Here is a 19123-nt window from a genome sequence, read left to right as displayed (position 1 = left end):
CGGCTAGTCCTTGTCACTTGGCAAAGGAAACAAATTTGCGTAAAAAGGGAGAATAGCGACACGATATATGGCACTCAGTAGAACACTGGATGAATAAAAAATATACAGTCCAACAATACATGAGTCGCAAAGTTCTGTGCATTAGTTCAGTCCACGTACGCATATATAAAGTCAGATATTTCGAACAGCCATAACACACAACACATGTAATGCACTGCAAGTACAGAACAGAATTATACATATTGCGTAAAAGTTACGATCACCACATAAACCAATTATGAATCACGAAACAACGTTTATGTTACTCATTTAGCGCATTCGGATCATCTGATACCTAATATTTTCCCAAAATGCTGGTCTCCTCTAAAAACTTTTTCAGAGCAAGAAGCGCTCTTTTTTAAGGGCCGCAGTTGGCCATGGGCCAAATATTTTTTTTAGAGTGAATGGTCTTCTGTCTAATATCAACAAATTTGCTTGCAGTACCCTTCTTTGTGGATCGTATTTTGTGCACTCGAGGAGAAGATGATGCACATCTTCATCTGCATGGCCACAAGAACACTGTGGACTAGAGACACGTTTTATCCTGTACAAGAAGTGTTTTGTAAATGCAGTACCAAGACGCAGGCGGTGTACCAATGTTTCAAATTTTCTGTTATCTCTTAGATTTTCCGGCGTTGTTCAGTTTACACATGGGTCTATAAAGTGTAACTCAGAGTTTTTAGTTTGCTGATCAAACCAGGCAGTTTTGCTGAGGCGACAAGAAATCTGTCTCAGGAGCAGACGGACTTCATTCCGCAATAGAGGAAGATTGGTTGTCTCCGCGTTATTGTGCGCCCGATTCGCAGCTGCGTCCGCTGCAGTATTACCAGGAATATTGCAGTGCCCAGGTATCCACTGGAATGCAATTACGTGGTTCATTGCGCTTGCTTTTGTAAGTTCTTTGAGTGTCTCATACAATAGCAATGTGTTCAAAGAATTTTTCTTATTGCTCTGTCGTAATGCGAGAGCGGCTTGCGAATCGCTAAAGATAACCCATTTTTGCGAATGTTCTTTTGATGCTATGAAATGCAAAGCACACAGGATTGCAAACTGTTCTGCCACGGTGGAAGATGTCTCTCGGGATAATTTAAATGTTTGCTCTAGCGCTAAATGTGGAATGACAAATGCTGAAGTCGAGGAATTTTTATGACACGAACCATCTGTATAAACGTGTATGTACTGGGGATATAGGGAGTAAATTTGGAAGAGTGCCAGTTGTTGTGCGGCTACTATGAACATGTCTCTCCTAGATATAATCCCGTCAACCAATAATTCTATTTTAGGACATGTTAACATCCAGGGAGGGTAACAAACATCCACTTTGCATAATTCAAGTCTTGGTAATAATGCTTTATGTTCTCGAACAATATCGTGAATTTTGCTTTTGTTTCTTTCGGTAAGCGCGAGGTTTATTGGATGATTCTCGTGTTGGGTTAAGATGCGATAAATATGTCGGCATGTTTCAACCGTTCGTATGACTGGAAATGGTGGGTGACGAGCTTCAGCAATTACTAAAGAACTCGAGGTAGCCTGCGGAACCCCAAGACACACTCGCAGCCCTCTTGCCCCTCTTGCCAGTAAACGTTGAAGACGTTCCTCAGAAGTTTGCGATGAACCATGGAGAATAGGTGCCGAGTAAGGAATTTTTTGTTTTATGAGTGCGTTATGAACTTGTAATAGCGAAGAGACTGATTCCCCCCCCCCCCCCCCTCCCGTTGTACCTGCGGGTCGCCGAAGTACGTTTATTACTGCATTGGTCTGCTTTTCGATTGCGCGGATGTGTGAAACCCATGTTACCTGGCGGTCAAGAATAATTCCTATAAATTTATGCTCTTTCACAAACATCAAAGTTTGCCCATTAAGCGTAAGTTGGAAATTATTTAGCTGTCGCCTAGTAAAAGGAAGTACGGCTGTCTTTGCGTATGAGAGACTCATGCCTCTTTCTTTTAAAAAGGTGCTTAAAATAACTGCTCTTGCGGTTTTGATGGCATTAAGGTAGCACCAATTAAAGCAATGGCTGACCTAATAGTCAATCTACTTTGTCATATAACAAATCTAATCTTGACAACACGTATTTTCCCCGAAAAAATGGAGATGGCAAGAGTTGCTGTTTTGTTTAAAGGCGGTGCTGCAAATATAATTAGTAATTATAGTCCTATATCAGTTCTATCATTGTTTTCCAAAATAGTAGAAAAAGTGATTAATACACGGATTACTACCTATCCTAACAAACACCAGTTAATTTCTCCCAGCCAGTACGGATTTCAGAGGAAGAAATCAACTGAATCTGCCTTGCTCAGTATTAAGGATAAACTTATTAACAACATAGAAAATCAATTGTACACATTAGGTGTTTTTCTAGACTTCAGCAAAGCGTTTGATTCTATTAAACATAATATGCTTCTTAGCAAACTACCGCATTATGGAATACGAGGCACTTCACTTAAATTATTGCAGAACTACCTTTCCGGTCGTTCCCAGTATGTTGTCATCAATAATGCCACGTCTAATTCTGAGCTAATAAAACTTGGGGTTCCTCAGGGGTCAATCCTAGGACCTGCACTGTTTCTTTTATGCATCAATGACATGGTATCTATCCCACAAACCCCTTCTATTATCCTTTACGCTGACGACACAAGTGTATTTTTTTCTGGTGACAATTTAGGTCCCTTAATTCCGCGTATAAACTTATGGCTTATGAATCTATCTGACTGGCTTGTTACAAATGAACTCTCAATAAATGTTGACAAAACTAAATACATTGTTTTTACCCCAGTTAACAGACCTGTTTATATTAATACTGATGTGGCATTCGAGTCGTGGCGTTAAAGAAGGTAACACAAATTAAATGTTTAGGTGTTCAGTTTCATGAAAACCTTCGTTGGTCTTGCCATGTTCACTATATTAAGCGCAATATTGCATATTGTATTGGTATGCTTAACAAGTTTCGCTTACTGTTGCCTCGTTATATACGACGTCAACTGTATTCTAACACTGTTCATTCGCGACTACATTGCTGCCTGCTTGTTTGGGGCACCACTACTGGGTCTAACACGGAAAGCTTCCATCGATTACAGAAAAAAAGTGTGCGCTTTATTGAAAATCTACCCCTACGTGAATCAACATCTGTATATTTTACGCATAATCGCATCCTGGACATTGAATCACTATATAAACTGCGATTATCAGAGCTTGCATTTTCAGATTTCAAAATTGATCCACAACTCTTCTCTTTGAGGTATACCAAACATGAATCACATTACGAATTTAGGAAAACCAATTTCATCAAGTTTAAATGTGGGACGAATTACGGAACACAACTGTTAGGTTGGCAAATTCCTAATTTGCTAAACCTTTATCCTGCTCTCATGGAGATCATGGAAAACTGTTCCTCTTTGCCTGCTTTCCGAAACCAGGCAAACAGATTTTTCTTAAATCGTGTATAAACCAGTTAAAATTTTTTTCTTTGTTTTTTTTGTCAAGTGAACATGTTTGTCATGTGAACATTCTTTTTTTTTTGTATTGTCGCATATGAGATCCAGTTAGGATTTCTTGCTTTGCTTTTTTTGTCAAGTGAACATGTTTGTAGTTATTATACATTCTTAATTAGATTGATTTGAATGTACAGTGTATGTATATTGCAGTATGTGAATTGTTGTAGTCTTCCTGTAAAAAAAAATTGTTTGTACTTGGTTACCCACCATGTCAAAACTGTGCCTGCGTGAATTCAGGGTGTCTAGGGCCTAGCCAGGTGACCACGTGTGTCACGTTTAGCCCTCTTCACCCGGACAACTGTATATTGTCTCAATTTCAATAAAGTCAAAGTTAAAGCATGTACAGGCGCCGACAAAAGTGGTATACTCCACGTAGATTGCTACTGCAGCGGCGTCGCTCGGCATTTTGGCGAGCTGAAGCACGAAACATTGACACACGAGTCAAGCTACATGCTTGCAGATAATAAAGGGCACCCATTGGCTGTCTCGATCCCAGATGCTGCCTGTAGATGGCGTTGCGATGCAGTTTGACGTTGGTCCGGCTCCCGCTGCGTGAAGTATACCACTTTTGTCGGCGCCTGTACGTACAGTATAATGCAGCGCTTGTGCTGTGCTGCTCACAAATTGTTTTGACCATTGCTTGACAATCATTATCTAAGGAAAGCACCGACCAATAAATGAGTCACCAAGTGTTCTATGGAACTGCTTTAGCAGATATTTTACTCAATAGGAAATTTCACAAAGTGACAAATTACGAGCGACCGCGTTATAGCAATTCTATTTTTTCCCACTTTCCACACACGGCAATCAAAGGTCCAATTCATACCGTAGGAACAGAGCAGAATATTGGGAACGACAGTACGTGCTGGTACACACTGGGGCTATTTCACACGCCAGAGAAAAAAAGAGTGCAAGTATCATAAGTGCCGAATAAAAAAAATTACGCGCATACTGCTGGCGAAGGCCAGAGCAGGCGCATTCGCGCTTTCGGAGGTGGCCTTGCCGAGAACTCATGCCGGCACAGCGGTTGATCCTTCGCTGCATTTCGCCGCTGCGAGAGCGCGCGCCTCGGCGGCCGTAAATCAGCTCGCAGGGCAGCCACGCGGCGAGTGCGCACCTCGACTCATGCAGGAGAAGCGTCCGGAGACCTTCTCCAACAGTGGGCCTCGCTGATCCCGGGTATCTCCGGCCGCTGATCCTCTTCAGGGCGCACGCGAGGCTCACCCGCCACGAGTTAACGACGGCGCTCGCATACACACTACGCTATGCTGGGAAGGCGTCGTTTCTCAGACGGGAGCGAGAAGAAGCCCACATCCGGCCCCCGGGCGCGACGACGAGGAGAGCCGGGGGCGCAGGAATGGCGCAGGCCGAACCGCCAAGCTCGTCCGCGCGCCGCGCCGGAAACTTGGCGCGCTCCGTGAGGTTCGCGAAGATCCGCGTGGACGGGCCGAGCCCCTCGCGGGGACGTTATTGTTCATGTTGCGCCTATGGAAGAGGGAACGCGCAGGCAGGGAGGAGGGATGCAGATTCCTGGCTTCCAGGGATGCGGCTCAGCCGATTTGCCTCGTTTATCAGAGTTAAGAAGGCGGCGGCTCCTTTCGGAACTGAACGCGAAAAGAAAATGAAAGAAAGAAACGAGGAAAGAAACGAAGGAAGAAACTAACTTATCGATGGATAGCTAGTCGCGTAGGGTGCAAGTGCTTTCTCGTGTTACAGGCTTGGGCAGCGGCATGCTGCGATCGACGCGTGAAAGTGATCTCCGCTCCGGCGTTCTTGCTGGACTACACGTGGGGCGCGGATCTCCTTCCTTGTTTCAAGCTTCAATGACCCTTCCTCTTCCCGCCACCCACTGCGCACGCACGCACGCACGTACACACACACACACACACACACACACACACACACACACACACACACACACACACACACACACACACACGCACACGCACACGCACACGCACACGCACACGCACACGCACACACACACACACACACTTCCCAGCACATACATGCTGCCTGAACGCTCGCGTCGCGTCGGCTGAATGCGTGAAATGCCAGTGTTGTCCGTATGTTGCTTGCCTCTTCACTGTCCGCCGTCAAACATGGACCTCGTCAATTGTTTTCGCCGTCTGCTGTGCTCCTGCTCTAGAAGTGGTAACTCAACAGCACTCAGCGCGTTTCTGAAAACATCTGACACCACACAATTAGCCACTGTTTTCCTGTCTGAACAGTTTGATTCCTGCCCCTCCAGTTGAAATCGAGAGATGCCGTCTTTAAATCATACGTGCAGAGATGTTAGCAACGTGAAATGTGTTTGCATGCACTAGACTGCTATTTCGTGCTCTGCGACAGAAACAAGCTTAAGAGGTCCTAATAATCGCAGAATTGCATCGTCCGCAGAAAAAAAAAAGTTGGGTGGGCTTGGGGTGGAGTAAACAGAAAAAAAAGGAATATAAAAGGGGCACGATTGTGGGGTACAAGTGGCTTGACCACGACTAAAGCACGTTTGTCAACGTCTTCGCAGACGCTGATAATGAGGACATTCCATGAGATCGTCTTACGAAGACAGCAGCTTGGAGGCTGACTCGTGTCAGGAGTCACGTTCGCTGGCACATGCTAAAATACACGCGACACTGAGCCTAATGGCCACAGAATGCATAGCACCTTTGATTAATATCTAAATTGTATAGTGATCAGAACTTACGTGTGTACTCAAATTCCTGACCGTCAGCCCAGGTGAAACAGTTTTCGTACTGCAGGTCATTCCCACCAATCCAGAAGGTATGATGATGGTTCTTGTACTCGATACTGAAAAAAAAAAGATTACATATATATAACTTTCTTTTAGTTCCTTTTCACGTGCTCTGGCAATATTATAGGGCTTACTGTCGCAGTCATAATGAATATTTTGATGCTTGCTGTGGTACGGCAAGTAAATTTAGGCGTGCTTTTCAATCGTTTTCCCACCACAGATGAAATCATCGGCGCGTGGAAGAACATCTACAAGCCTGTTTCGGCGGCTATTACATCTTCGTGCAATACCTGTAGCTAGTTTGTGTGTGTACGTATATCCACGGCTTTGTGCTAATTGTGTGTAAATATAAAGGCTATTGTTTCTACATAGTGAGCATCTTATTGTGCACTTTTCAGGGACACTGCGCATGTATGACATCGAACAGCAGGTACTCAGCTGATCACAGTCTTTCATCATGACTCCTCATCCTCTTTTGCTTTCCTGTTTTTACCCTCTTATCCTTTACTCCACTCTAGAGTAGCAGACCAGAGGCAGGTTCCTCCGGCCGACTTCTCTGCCTTTCCTCTAATTAACAATTCTCTCTATTAAAGCAGCCCAGCACAGTTCACCGAACTCATTCGTGTCCTTCGCAATTACTATATCCAGGGAAAACAGGGAGAAGACGGGAGATGGAAATTCAAGACGATGAGCAAAACGAGAACAAGGTGATAGCAGGAGCCAACGTTACGACAAGCGGACTTGTCGGTTAAATGGACATCGCGCGGACACAGCTAGAAAGCTTCACAAAGCCGTCGCCCAGCATTTCAACCAACCAGGTGATAACTTTGATGAACTTAAACTCTCCCTAGATCTTACGGTCAAATTTCCGTTCTGAACGAGAAAGAAAATACAGAGAATCATACCTTATCCATAAGTTCAAGACATTGCAACCAATAGGCATAAACGTTTCAAAGGGAGCTTTAGAATCGATTCGCTAGGCTAAATTCCAAGCTATAGGCAACAACACGTAGTTTGGTTGCTTAGTGTTTTTTTCCTTTGTTTCCGATTTATTTTCTTCTTTATTTATTTATCTGTTCCACTTCAATATTTCGTTTTAATCTTTTTTTTTTCCACGGGCACCGGTTTCAGCCGCTCCCTACTATTATCTCTTCTATTATCTCTTCTATTATAGCCCACGACCACCAGCGAAACAGGTAATACAGGGGTGCTGTGCACGCCGTTGCATGCATGCGCCGGCTGACACACGGCCGTTGACACGTGATTGACAGACGGCCGTGTCACTGGCCTTGTGCGCAGCACTCCTCTATTCTCAATTCGACACCCTCGGCGCTAACACACCTTCGCTCGCTGGCGCACCCACCCACCTTACGCCCTCTCCCCTTTAGAAGAACCCCACCTTTATATACTGTGGCGAGGAAAGTATATGTCGCCTTGAAGAAGACAAGTCCACTTGTCGAAGCGTTGGCTCCCACTTTCACCTTGTTCTCGTTTTGCTCATCGTCCACAATTACTGTATGTGGCTCGTCGTTTTCTCTTACACCATGCTTCGCGCCACGTGGCGCACAGCGATAGTTGGTCGTGACCCGGGGAAAGAATGTCCGCACAAAGTGCGCCCTGCGTTGTCAACATCTTTGTTTATTTGCAAGGTGCCGCTAATATCTGACAACACGTTGGAGATCAGTAGGTTTAATTTGCACGCTAAAGGGGCACCTACAGGTTCAATTTTGTTCTTACAACGTTTAAAAAATATTTAGCGATCGCCACTACATTTCTTCGTCCAACTCTCGTCGTATCGCTCAATAATAGACATTGTGTCACTGTGCAGCTGTTTCGTTCAGTCCACGCGGTCCGGTCATTACTTCGCCAGCAGGCAGCTGGCAAATGGTACCTAACCTGGCCTTTATGGTAACGCCAGTGGTGGAAACCCTCCTGCAGAAGGTCAAAGGATCTAGTAGCGAAGTAAGGGTGAGGACGATTACTATGGCCATAAGATCTGAAGTGGTACCGTGTGTTCACAGGGTCACTCACAACCTAAGGAAGGTGGCAGGCAGGTTTGGAGTCCACCTTGTCTTTTCAGCCCCTTTTAAGCTGGCGCGGCTCTGCCCTCGCACCTCCCGTGCTCCTAAAGGAAGGCAAGGCTGTGGCAAGAACCATACCAAGCCGTATGCAAAATGCAATGTAGGAGTTGTGTACGAAATCCCCCTGGTGTGTGGCAAGTCTTACATAAGGCAGACGGGAGGGTGCCTGAATGATGTAGCCAGGGAACATGAACAAACGTTAGCGAAAGATGAATCGGCGCACTTGCCTGGCGTCTGTGAACCCCTTTTCAAGGAGATAAAGATTCTCGGGAGAAGCCAGGACTAGACTGTACGCGAACTGATGGAGGCATATCACATAAAAAAGAAAGGCCAACACTGTGTTAGTGATACTTCCATTAGGTTGTTTCAATAGGAGATATATTTGTTTGATAATTGGTTGCCACGCTAGGCTGATGAGTGTTCTTGTGGCTGCGTTCTGCGCGTGTTCTATGTGTCTGTATATTGCCTCCGGTTGCCGTGAATAAACCAGTTGAAAGTTACCGCCCGTGTCGTCTTTGTGTTCTCTTCCGCTGTCACCGTCTTCATCTGCGGTCAATATGATATGCAGTAAACACCAACTAGGCCAAACTGAATTTATTCAAAAAAATCAGTTCGCTTAAAAAAATAAGAAATGGAAGCGAGCTGCAAACAATTATGTTAATGATGAGTGCCACAGAGTCATGCGCGACAGAAATCAAGGGACACAGGCCATAGGAATGGGTGACTACATAACCGGGCATAGTGGCAGACTGCTCATTCACGTGTACTATGCGTTCAGAGCGCCTGAAGTATGTGTGTTATAACGGGGTACAAAGACAGTTGGTTCAGCATAGAAGTGAAAGACGGCATGGTGATGCATTTAGTGAGGCTTCCGAGTAACGAAATCTTTACACTGGCTCACGGTGCGATAATTTTTTCCGCAAGCGTCCTCTCTTTAATTTCCTTCCATGGTTGGGGCCGGTTATATAGAAATAAAGAACAGTAACTGGTTATATACACTCGATCTTTTGTACATCCGTTTTCTCACGGCAAACTAAACGGTGACGTCGAAAGTGCGGAGGCGGTCGCCCCCTCCCCATCCAGTCTTCGGTATGACTGCGACTGCATATACCGGGCCACATATACCAGTGGCGGATGAGGAACCGTGAACAGAGTAGAGTGAAGTCACCCCATGGTTGAATAAGAACAATACCTTGATCTGGCCGAGTTGGTTCATCTTGAAAGTGTTCTTTAAACAACGCCATGAACGAGGATGAAAAGTACACAAACGACCGGACGGGCGCCCGTCCTGTCGTTTGTGTACATTTCATCCTCGTCCATGGCGCTGCTTTAAGAACACTGTTGAACAATAATATTTGGCATAGGAAGCTGTTTCATAAAATATGTTAGCGTAAGAAAGCGAAACCGATGCACTACACTATGGCCATGAACGCGGTTCATCGTACTGAGGAAGAGAAGGAAGAAGTGGCTGGAGCTAACCTTTGCTCTGGGGCCTGCATTAACCGCGAAGCTTACGAAGTGAAGCATCACATGGAAGGAACACTCTTAGCAGACAGTATCTGGGAGAATACACCGAAGATGTCACCATGCATGGCCAGATCAATCGAACATGCTATAAGGCCAGCCGTGATATTCAACAAAAGTGGAGAAACTGAAAAGCATTTCAAAATGGAGCCCCATTTCAGCCCATTTGTTTTTTTCACTTATGAGAAGCAGTCAATGACTGGCGTTTGTTACTCGTGGTGTGGGACTCTAAATGAATGATGGCGGCAGAGTCTATTAACCGATGCAGTGCGCCGAGGATAAGGTGTCTTGCTAAAAGCAAGGGTCCGTATTAACACAAAGAGTTCTCACGTTAAAATGGTTCGTAATAGCACATGCCAGCCAATCGTGATGTTGGACATACTTTTAGCGAAGACGGCCGTCAAATGGCAAACACTTGCTAAAAAAAAAGGGTTGCGAGCCTTCAGCTTTGCCTGTGGCGATTTCACTGCAAGTTTTTCTACTGCTATCGGGGCATGTGATACATAGGAATCGCTAAGCCGTTCCAGAAGCAGGATAGTTGTTGCTGACCAGTTTGTGGTCCCGTTACAGCTTATTTCCCCGATTAAGTAAAGGAAATCTGGGGTTTTACGTGCCAAAATTATGATCTGATTATGCGGCACGCCGTAGTGGGGGTCTCCGGATTAATTTCGACCATCTGGGGATCTTTAACGCGCTTCCAATGCACGAAACACTGGCGTTTCTGCATGTCGTCGCATTCGAAACGCGGCCGCAGTGGACAGGCTTTGATCCCGTGGCCTCGTGCTTAGCAGTGGAACACCGTAGCCACTAAGGGGTAGTCTCCGAATAGGAACCATAAATGAATCGGAGCAAAATCGATCAGCCTTCAACCTGAAACAAGCTTGCTTTCCTTTTTTTTTTGCTGAACCCTCCGCGTTTAACACACGTGCCTTCTAATCACTGCGACTCAGTAGCTCCAACGTAGGAAAGAGAAAGTAAAAGAGGTGTCATTGTCTTATGCACACCGAAGTCACGCCACCCCGTTTTTATTTTCAGCGAAAGTACAGTGGGCGCGTAAAAACAAAGCCCGCGTTGAGGACACTGAGGAAAGAAAGAAAAAGAGAAACGGAAGAAACAGAAGAAACAGAAGGTAAACTAAAAGAGGATGGGAACGGCAAAACACGTGAAATACATCGACGAAGTCCTCCGGAGGCACAGAAACAGTTCCACTCGCATCCCGCCAGTCTTGAGAGGAGCAACAGCAGGATTTGCTTTCTATCTTTTTTTTCTCTTAATTTTACGAACGTCAGTTTTGAAGCTTGAGAGAGCGGACAGTCCAATCTTAAATTGCCCTAACACAGCTAGCGAGGCGGCATGTGGTCGGTGACGAAGAACGGCGTCCGAACGCTGTGCAGGAGGGCAATGCGACGCTATGGGGCACTAGCAGCTTGCGGGTGAGTTGGCTCTCGTGACAAAGACGTGGCGGTCGAGCAGCGCTGAAGGTGTTACGCGAAGACTTCGTGGCGACCTTAATTTCAAGGCAGAGTGGGTGGGAGCGCCGCCGCGGAACGCGTTCGGACAGGAAGGTGCGCAGGTTTCCGGCGGCAGCGCGTGACACCGGCAGTTCTTACATGATGGCGCAGGTCTTGCGGCGACAGCGTTCAGCGTAGAGCCGCTTGAGTTCCTCGAAGTCCTTGCGGATCTCGTTCACCTCCTCGATGTCTCTTCGAAGCTGGTCGTCCTTCTCGACGCACAGTTGGCGGAGCGCCTTGAGCATGGCGTTCTTCTGCGCCGCCTCCAGGCGCGAGTTCTCCAGGTTCTCCTCGAGGCGCTGGATCCTCGACTGGAGCTTGGTCACAGTGCGCAAGTAGGTCTCCTTGTCCATTTCCGAGTTCGGCGAAAAAGACTTGGCCAAGATGGGCAGCTGACAACCCAGATCGAACAGCCACGGAAGCACCGAAAGCATAATTCACCTCCACGAGCGCCTCGCTACCGCTCTCTGCTTCTTCTTCGCCTACGGCGCCGGCACGTGCATACCGCGCTGCAGTTCGCGTGCCATAGAGCGCAAGCTTACGGAAAAAAAGGAAGTTGCCCGCAGTTGTGTTTTCCGCGTAGCATAGTGTTTAATATTAAGAATAATAGAGGAAAATCCAGCTATTTGTCGCCAGTGTGATTGGTAATATTTCTAGGGCACTAACCGTCGTGCACAAATTTGCCTAAACGTCTTTCTTCTGGCTTCGAATGGCTTTCTGAATTCTGGTATTTCGCTTACTGGAGCTCATTTTTCGCCGAAAATTCTCTTTTATGCAATGATTAGTCTCGTGTGGCCTTCATTTTTTTTACTATTCGATAGTGTTTAGAACATTACAAACCAATATTATCGCGCATAATAGAAAAAGTTACGCATGGTGAGTGTTACTTGCTGAAGTAGAACTAGATTCAGGGATACGCACACTCCATAATTGTCGTAATTATTGCGCGCGTAAGTTATGTGACGAAACTAATGGTAGTGAAGTGAGGAGTGCATAACTGCTAAAACGAAACGTCACCCGCCGTGGTGTCTAAGCGGTATTGCGTCATACTGTCACTGTGCACGAGTCCGCAGATTCTCGGTCGTGGCGGCCGCATTCCGAGGAGGACGCTATGCGAAAAACGTTCGTATACTGTGCTCAAAGTGCACGTTAGAAATTCCAAGTTGCCGAAACTATTCCGTAGCTCGTCAATACGGTCCCTATCTCATAGCCCTTGTACAATTTCATTCCGCTCTTCTGAAGTGAAATAAGAATAAATACAAGCGATAAACAAGTCCAAACATATTCCGCTCGTGCCCGCGATTTTCGGGCTATGAGAGCAGCACAACATTCTCGCCATCGCAATCACAGGCTTCGTTCACAGATTCACAGACACACAGCACTGATAATCTACTAAAACATGCAACGTACGGCTTGCTGATCTGTGGCGCACCGTGAATGTGCGCGAACGCGACAGCTGAAGGTATAAAGTTGTCACTGCAAATGGGCTCTACGGATGTTCAAGACGCCCATGCCGGAGCTGCAGCGTGCACGTGCCTGTGGCATCTCTGGCGCCAATACAAGTTCACTTTTGTTTTCTGTCATCTTACTTTACACTACCTTGTAATAGGAAACTGGTGTAGGAACAGAAGGCCCACAAAGAATCACCATTTGTTACACAGAAGACTACGTTGATGTCGCGGCTACCATCGTCGAGTGTATATGCCTGATAGCGCTAGTACAGTCTCTTCTTCCACCGCGGGACTCTATGAGCATATGAGCACTGTCCAATACACAGGTATAACTTATGCACGAAGTCCTCCTCACCTGGAGCAGTATTGCGGAATTATAGATAAGAAAGGTGCTCACACATGCAGAACAATCCGCACATCAGCCAAGCCGACATTTATGAATGCTGACCTTGTTCGCATGCCAACTACATGGTGCACTTGCAGCGAGAGAACTTCACAATTTTTTGAGAGCCGGTATGAGACACAAAAAAGGATTGTATTCTTCATCAGGCACGGTATCTGCGCAGCAACCTACGTGCGCAAAAGTGGCAATAAAACGTGTTTTCAATCAATCTGCGTAATTAATTATAGTCAGTTCACAAGTGACATATATTCTCGCTATGTTAACAGAATAAAACACACCTTCACTTTTTTGGACTGAAATTTCACCAGTCTTGTTTGTCTCATTTGAGTTCAATTCTTATGTCGAATTGGGGCGTAAGGCGTGCAAGGCTCAGGTGAGCTGAACAAGCTAAATGGAAAGCCGGGTTAACATAAGACAGTTGAAGAACTCGAGAATGAAATTCATAAGGGCATGCAAATTAAGGTATACATCTTCGCAAAGAAAGTTAATAATATTGCATTCCTCTTGCAACGCCAGGAATTGGCGTTTGAAGAGGACTGTGGAGCCATGTAAAGTTTTCTCGAAAATAATTTTGCGAGTACTGGTTGTGAACAGAGCCGCTAAATCTTCAAGTAAGGCTGGCACAGGAGCCCCTCTCAACGAAATTCAGCGGATATGAATCCAATAGTGGCTTGTGCGCTTGTTTATCAAATGTGAGTAATGCACCTTTACCAGCAACCACTCAAGGAGCCCGCCAATCACTTTGCAAGTCAGTTTCGATTGTGTATATCCGCGGTGTAGTGTCGCAACAATCTACCAGGTGGATGTGTCATTGCGTTGGTAATTCTTCAAACAGGCACTTATTACTGGCCAATAAAAATAACAATTATATTATAAACATACGAGAATGTCCGCTTTTGAGAACGGGCGAGTAGATGTAACTGCGATATTGGAGTAGAACCTACGTTTCCTCTGATAAATGCGCTCGCACAGGCACTTTAGGACGCATTTACTTACAATCCGTTAACGCCACAGTATGTGCAGACGCGGCTCATCCACGAATCTTCCCCAGTGCAAATGTTTCAGGTTTATTCAATACACGAGAAATTCGGCTACATACTGAATGAAATCTGCTCTTTCACTCTAATAACTCATATACTTGCTATAGTTCGTTGAAATGCATATTTGGACGGCTGCGCAAAACACAGACGCAATACAGAGAAGGGAAACTACGAAGCGTGGCGCTTACTCTTACATAGCGTTCCAGTGCTTGAAGCTCCAGGTTCTAACCCCCGTATTCAGAAATGACGCCTATCGTGAACGCGCCAAAGGAAACGCAGTGAGCGTCTTTGGGCACGTTAACGCCGGGTGTCATTTGAGCATAGTCAAGCATGGGCTTCAACTTAAGTTGCATTTCTGAATACAGGGGTAAGAGGAAAAAAAACAAGTTCTGTGGTGCTGTGGGGATAATATGTGACTCACAGCCGATTGCGTTTAACAGTGTCGAGAACAAGAATTTTTTTTATGAAGAAAGGAGTTTTTCGATGACGGACTGAAGGCATTGCGTGAAAACTCGTTTGTGATCAGCAGAATAGCTATCAACATTAAAAACTTGAGGTACGCAGAGCAACATTGGTTCCGTGCTATCACGAACCGAAAATAGCCCAAAGCTGTTTGAAGTCGATGGCGCCTCAGCGCAGTTTGAAGTGCTAAGCGTGCAGCACATCGTTCGGACCGCGTCCAGCGTGCTCTGATTGAGTGGCTGTGAGTAAAGTGCGACGAGTGACCTGTTTACCCAACGTCCTGTTTTATACGAAAAGAGAACTGCATTTTGACATGCCAACGAGAAATGGCAAGGCATAGTTCTTACGTTACTGCTATACAGCTAATATATGCACCTGTCATCGACATGCGTCCCAAGCAATTGCAACGCACTGTTATTATATACACACTTCTTGCAGATACGACTTTCTTTGCTTGTCTGGCACGGTATGGGCGCCACCGATAAAATACTGGTTGAAATATTGGTCTGCAGCGGCAGAATCCTTCGCAACGACACGGATTATTGCGAACGCTCAATGGCTGCGCATAGTATGAACGAACGGGTACCGACCATGGCATTTCCGTTCATTCGTTGTACTCGCCTCACACTGATTACGTTGCTCGAACAGTCAACCTGTACATGGCAGCTGACAATGTATATTGTATCAAAACATGGTGTTATGGACTCGGTATCAGAATGCAGCTTTTTGCGCACAAGACGAGGACGAAGAAGAGGCTGACACACACGAGCGCAGACTTACAAAATTGTTTTATTTCGAAACAAGTGACCACATATATAGCAGGATATGTGACACATCACGTGTCACAGATCCACGTGTCACACTGCGCTCGTGTGTCTCAGCCTCTTCTTCGTCCTCGCCTTGTGCGCAAAAAGCTGCATTCATGTCCTACCAACATGCCCAAACAGTAACCCCGGGACCTGATGGCATTACTAATAAAATGCTTCGAAACCTAGATGAGGATTCTGTACTAGCCCTCACAGCTTATTTTAACCCTATACTGGGAAACTGGACACCTCCCCTCACAATGGTAAACAGCCAAAATTATTATGATTCCCAAACCAGGGAAGCGCCTCCTACTCGAAAACCTCCACCCTACCTCCCTTACTACACGTGCCGGAAAGGTCCTCGAACACGTCATCCTCACACGCTTTCACATACACGTGAACGACAACGACCTCTTCCCCAATACCATGGTTGGCTTCCGCCCTAAACTTTCTGCTCAATATATCATGATTTAATTCAAGTACCAAATTATCGATGGCGCTAAAAGCTTCAGGCTGGACACCAGAGCCATCTTAAGGCTAGACCTTCGATAACGTCACGCATGAGGCCATACTGAACCAACTGGCAAAACTCCAGGTTGGACATCGAACATATAACTATGTCTAGAATTTCCTTACAGGCCGCATGGCCACCATCACCATCGGAGGGTTGCAGTCGCAAATTATTCACTTCGGCAGCAAAGGCATGCCGCAAGGATCGGTTCTGTCCCCTGTTCTGTTCAACGTGGCCTTGCTCGGAGTACCGCCTGCATTAGCTAGCACCCCAACCTCAAGCATAGCCTATACGCAGAAGATATCTCCCTGTGGGTCGCCGGGGGCAGCGACAGGGACATCCAAGACACGCTGCAGCAAGCCATCAACGAGGTTGTTGCGTACGTAGAACCGCGCGGCCTGGAGTGCTCCCCAGAAACATCGGAGTTCCTTCTATACAAGCCTAATCGGGAAGGTCGACGTCCAGACCCTCACCCCCCGAGATAGAACTCCACGTGCATCAGCAACGCATACCTACTGTACCTAGCATCCGTATCCTTGGCTTACGCATCCAACAAAACGCCAGAAACACGGAGATACTCAAGTAATTAGATACTATGTGCACCAAAGTACTCGCCTCATTGCACGCATCACAAATCGACATCACGGCATGAAAGAAAACAACCTTATACGCCTGGTAACCACCTAAGCCTTGAGCAGAATCACCTACGTCGCCCCGTACCGTAGCCTCAATGCAACTGACAAGCTCAAACTCAATACCATGATCAAGAGGGCCTATCAACAAGCCCTACATCTTCCCATCTCCACCTCTAACGAGAATCTGGACGCCCTCGGCATTCACAACACCACAGACGAGCTTATTCAAGCTCAGCCTACTAGCCAATACGAACGACTCGCCAATTCCGCCACGGGCAGGCACATCCTAGGCACCCTAGGCATAACCTCCACAACCCTATTCGGACCAAAAGTACCCTTCCCTCCAAACATTCGCGGTCAGCCAGTTATACCGCCCATATCTCGCAATATGCACCTTAAACACAATCTAGAGCGACGTGCAGAAAGAGCTAAACGACTACAAACGTGCTACGACCAAGCCGCTGACGTAGCCTACGTGGACACAGTGGAATACTCCAACCAAAACGACATGGTGGTCGTCGCAGTCGCGGGCTCGCAGTACCGCCTCCCCGCGGCCGCATCAATTCTGACCACGCAAGCCGAAGAAGGAGAAGAAACGGTCATCGCTTCACCTACGCTGCGAGCAATGCACACTGCATCTTCAGCGATTTGAAAACGGTCATTGGGAACTACATAAGAGGAGTGATAGCGCCCCAAGCGCAGAAGATACTCTCTAGCATTCCTTCCTCAAGGCAACGCCGCGTCCAGATCATCTGGGCTCCTGGTCACTCGGGTCTGGCTGGAAACGAAGCCACCCACGATGACGCCCGAGCTCTTGCACACCGGGCACATCATCCTTCTCCTGAGTCTTCCGATCCTGACCAGCCCTCTGTTCTGCATCGCGGTCACGCGCGGGACCGACTGGTTACGTTCAGAGAAATCCTTCTCCACTACCGCAGAGAGCGGGTACGCTACCCTCCAGCACATTGAACACTGAATAAATCTCAGTCCACAACTTGGTGACTACTTCAGACGTGAAACTTCCCGAACCCCGTGCTATACAACCGCATTTACCCGATGCATACTCTCCACTCTGCAAAGCATGCGAGGCACGCGCTGACCTCGATCACATTATCTGCCAATGCCCTAAAGCCTCACCCACTAACACCGACCGCATTAACACTACACGCATCATAACTACGGCCGAGCAGCAGGAGACTTTGCTGCTCAGCTTGGACCCAGAGGAGCAGCTCTGGGCCGTCTGGATGGCCGAAGACGCCACCAGAAAGCGAAGACTGGCTGCCGTCTGAGGAAGAGGAGGGACCGGGGGTTTAGTCTCCCAACCCCCGCCACCCCTGGACCCGATCAAGGACATAATAAAGTTTTATCTCTCTTTTAGTGAACTAGGTATCAGAAGTGCATTCACTTCTTTCTTTTTTCATAAACAGCGATGCTCAAAAATGTCGACTCCTCAGCTTGTCACGTGGTCTCAGGAATACCGTTTTGTCGAAGAGAAAGTGTTATCGAGACTGGAAATAAGGATGTCAACGACCACTACAATAGCTATGTGTTTTTATAAGGTCACATGAGTTCGTTCTCCAAAATATGCGCTTAGTAGCCGGAAGCGTGTTGTTTCGAACCTCTTCGTTTACATTAGTTTGTCGTGCAGTGCAGGAGAAAGACTATCTGTGTTACCGCTACAGATGTGCCGGTGAACAGCTCCATTTTCAACAACTCTACGTAATTACACTGTGAAATAATAAACGGTACATAAATATTATTTATGCAACAACAATACGCCTTCAATTGCATTTGATTTTTACGCTTATATGGACACTCCAGAAGCATTACCGCCGTCGCTGTCATCGCGATGTTCCGTCGAAGTGCGATAACATCGTGGCAGCGCGCCGTACGCTGTGGGTGCGAGTGAAGGCTTGCGAGGGTCAGTCGAGGATGGTGGCACGATCTCGCGCGTGCAAGGGAGAAAGCGCACTATCCTTCATGGCACATAAGTCCGCCGGCGGGGGGGGGGGGGGGTCAATCTACTCCGTCGTGGCTGCTTGAAGCGCGGTCGTGCGGGCAATATCTTAAAAACGATCTGCGATGGGTACAGAGTCTAGGCACGCCGACGGCTGATATCTTGGTATGCAATGTGTTCTCGGTCCTTAGTTATAGTTCAAGCGAGATGAAGCACGAACGTCAATTCGCTCGCTGCTGCTGCCGCTCTTCCTCGCCAGCGTTTTTACAGCGAGTGCTCGTGGCCATCGAGTGGGATCTGTTCATGATTGCTTGTGCACGCTTGACGCCATGCTTAACTTAGTATGCGAATGTTTACAAGTTTATAATGACCGATAAAACTACTATCCTTACTTCGTATAGCCGTCTAATAATTTGCTATCGCAATAGATGCTTCGCATTTAGGGCGAAACTGCGAC

The 19123-nt window shown here is 46.7% G+C and overlaps 1 protein-coding gene across 1 annotated transcript in view; it reads right to left on the bottom strand.

Moving 5' to 3' along the window:
* The window catches only part of LOC135900044 (uncharacterized), a 554543-nt gene that overhangs the window by 105174 nt on the left and 430246 nt on the right, over window positions 1-19123 (bottom strand). Inside the window, exon 8 of the mRNA XM_065429465.1 lies at window positions 6238-6341. Coding sequence (XP_065285537.1) covers window positions 6238-6341 — 104 coding nt within the window. The remainder of the gene's footprint in view (window positions 1-6237; window positions 6342-19123) is intronic.

The sequence above is a fragment of the Dermacentor albipictus genome, chromosome 1 (genome assembly GCF_038994185.2).
Source record: "Dermacentor albipictus isolate Rhodes 1998 colony chromosome 1, USDA_Dalb.pri_finalv2, whole genome shotgun sequence".
Classification (NCBI taxonomy): Eukaryota; Metazoa; Arthropoda; class Arachnida; order Ixodida; family Ixodidae; genus Dermacentor; species Dermacentor albipictus.
Note: the sequence above shows the minus strand (reverse complement) of the source record. Positions and strands in the feature narration are given on the sequence as shown.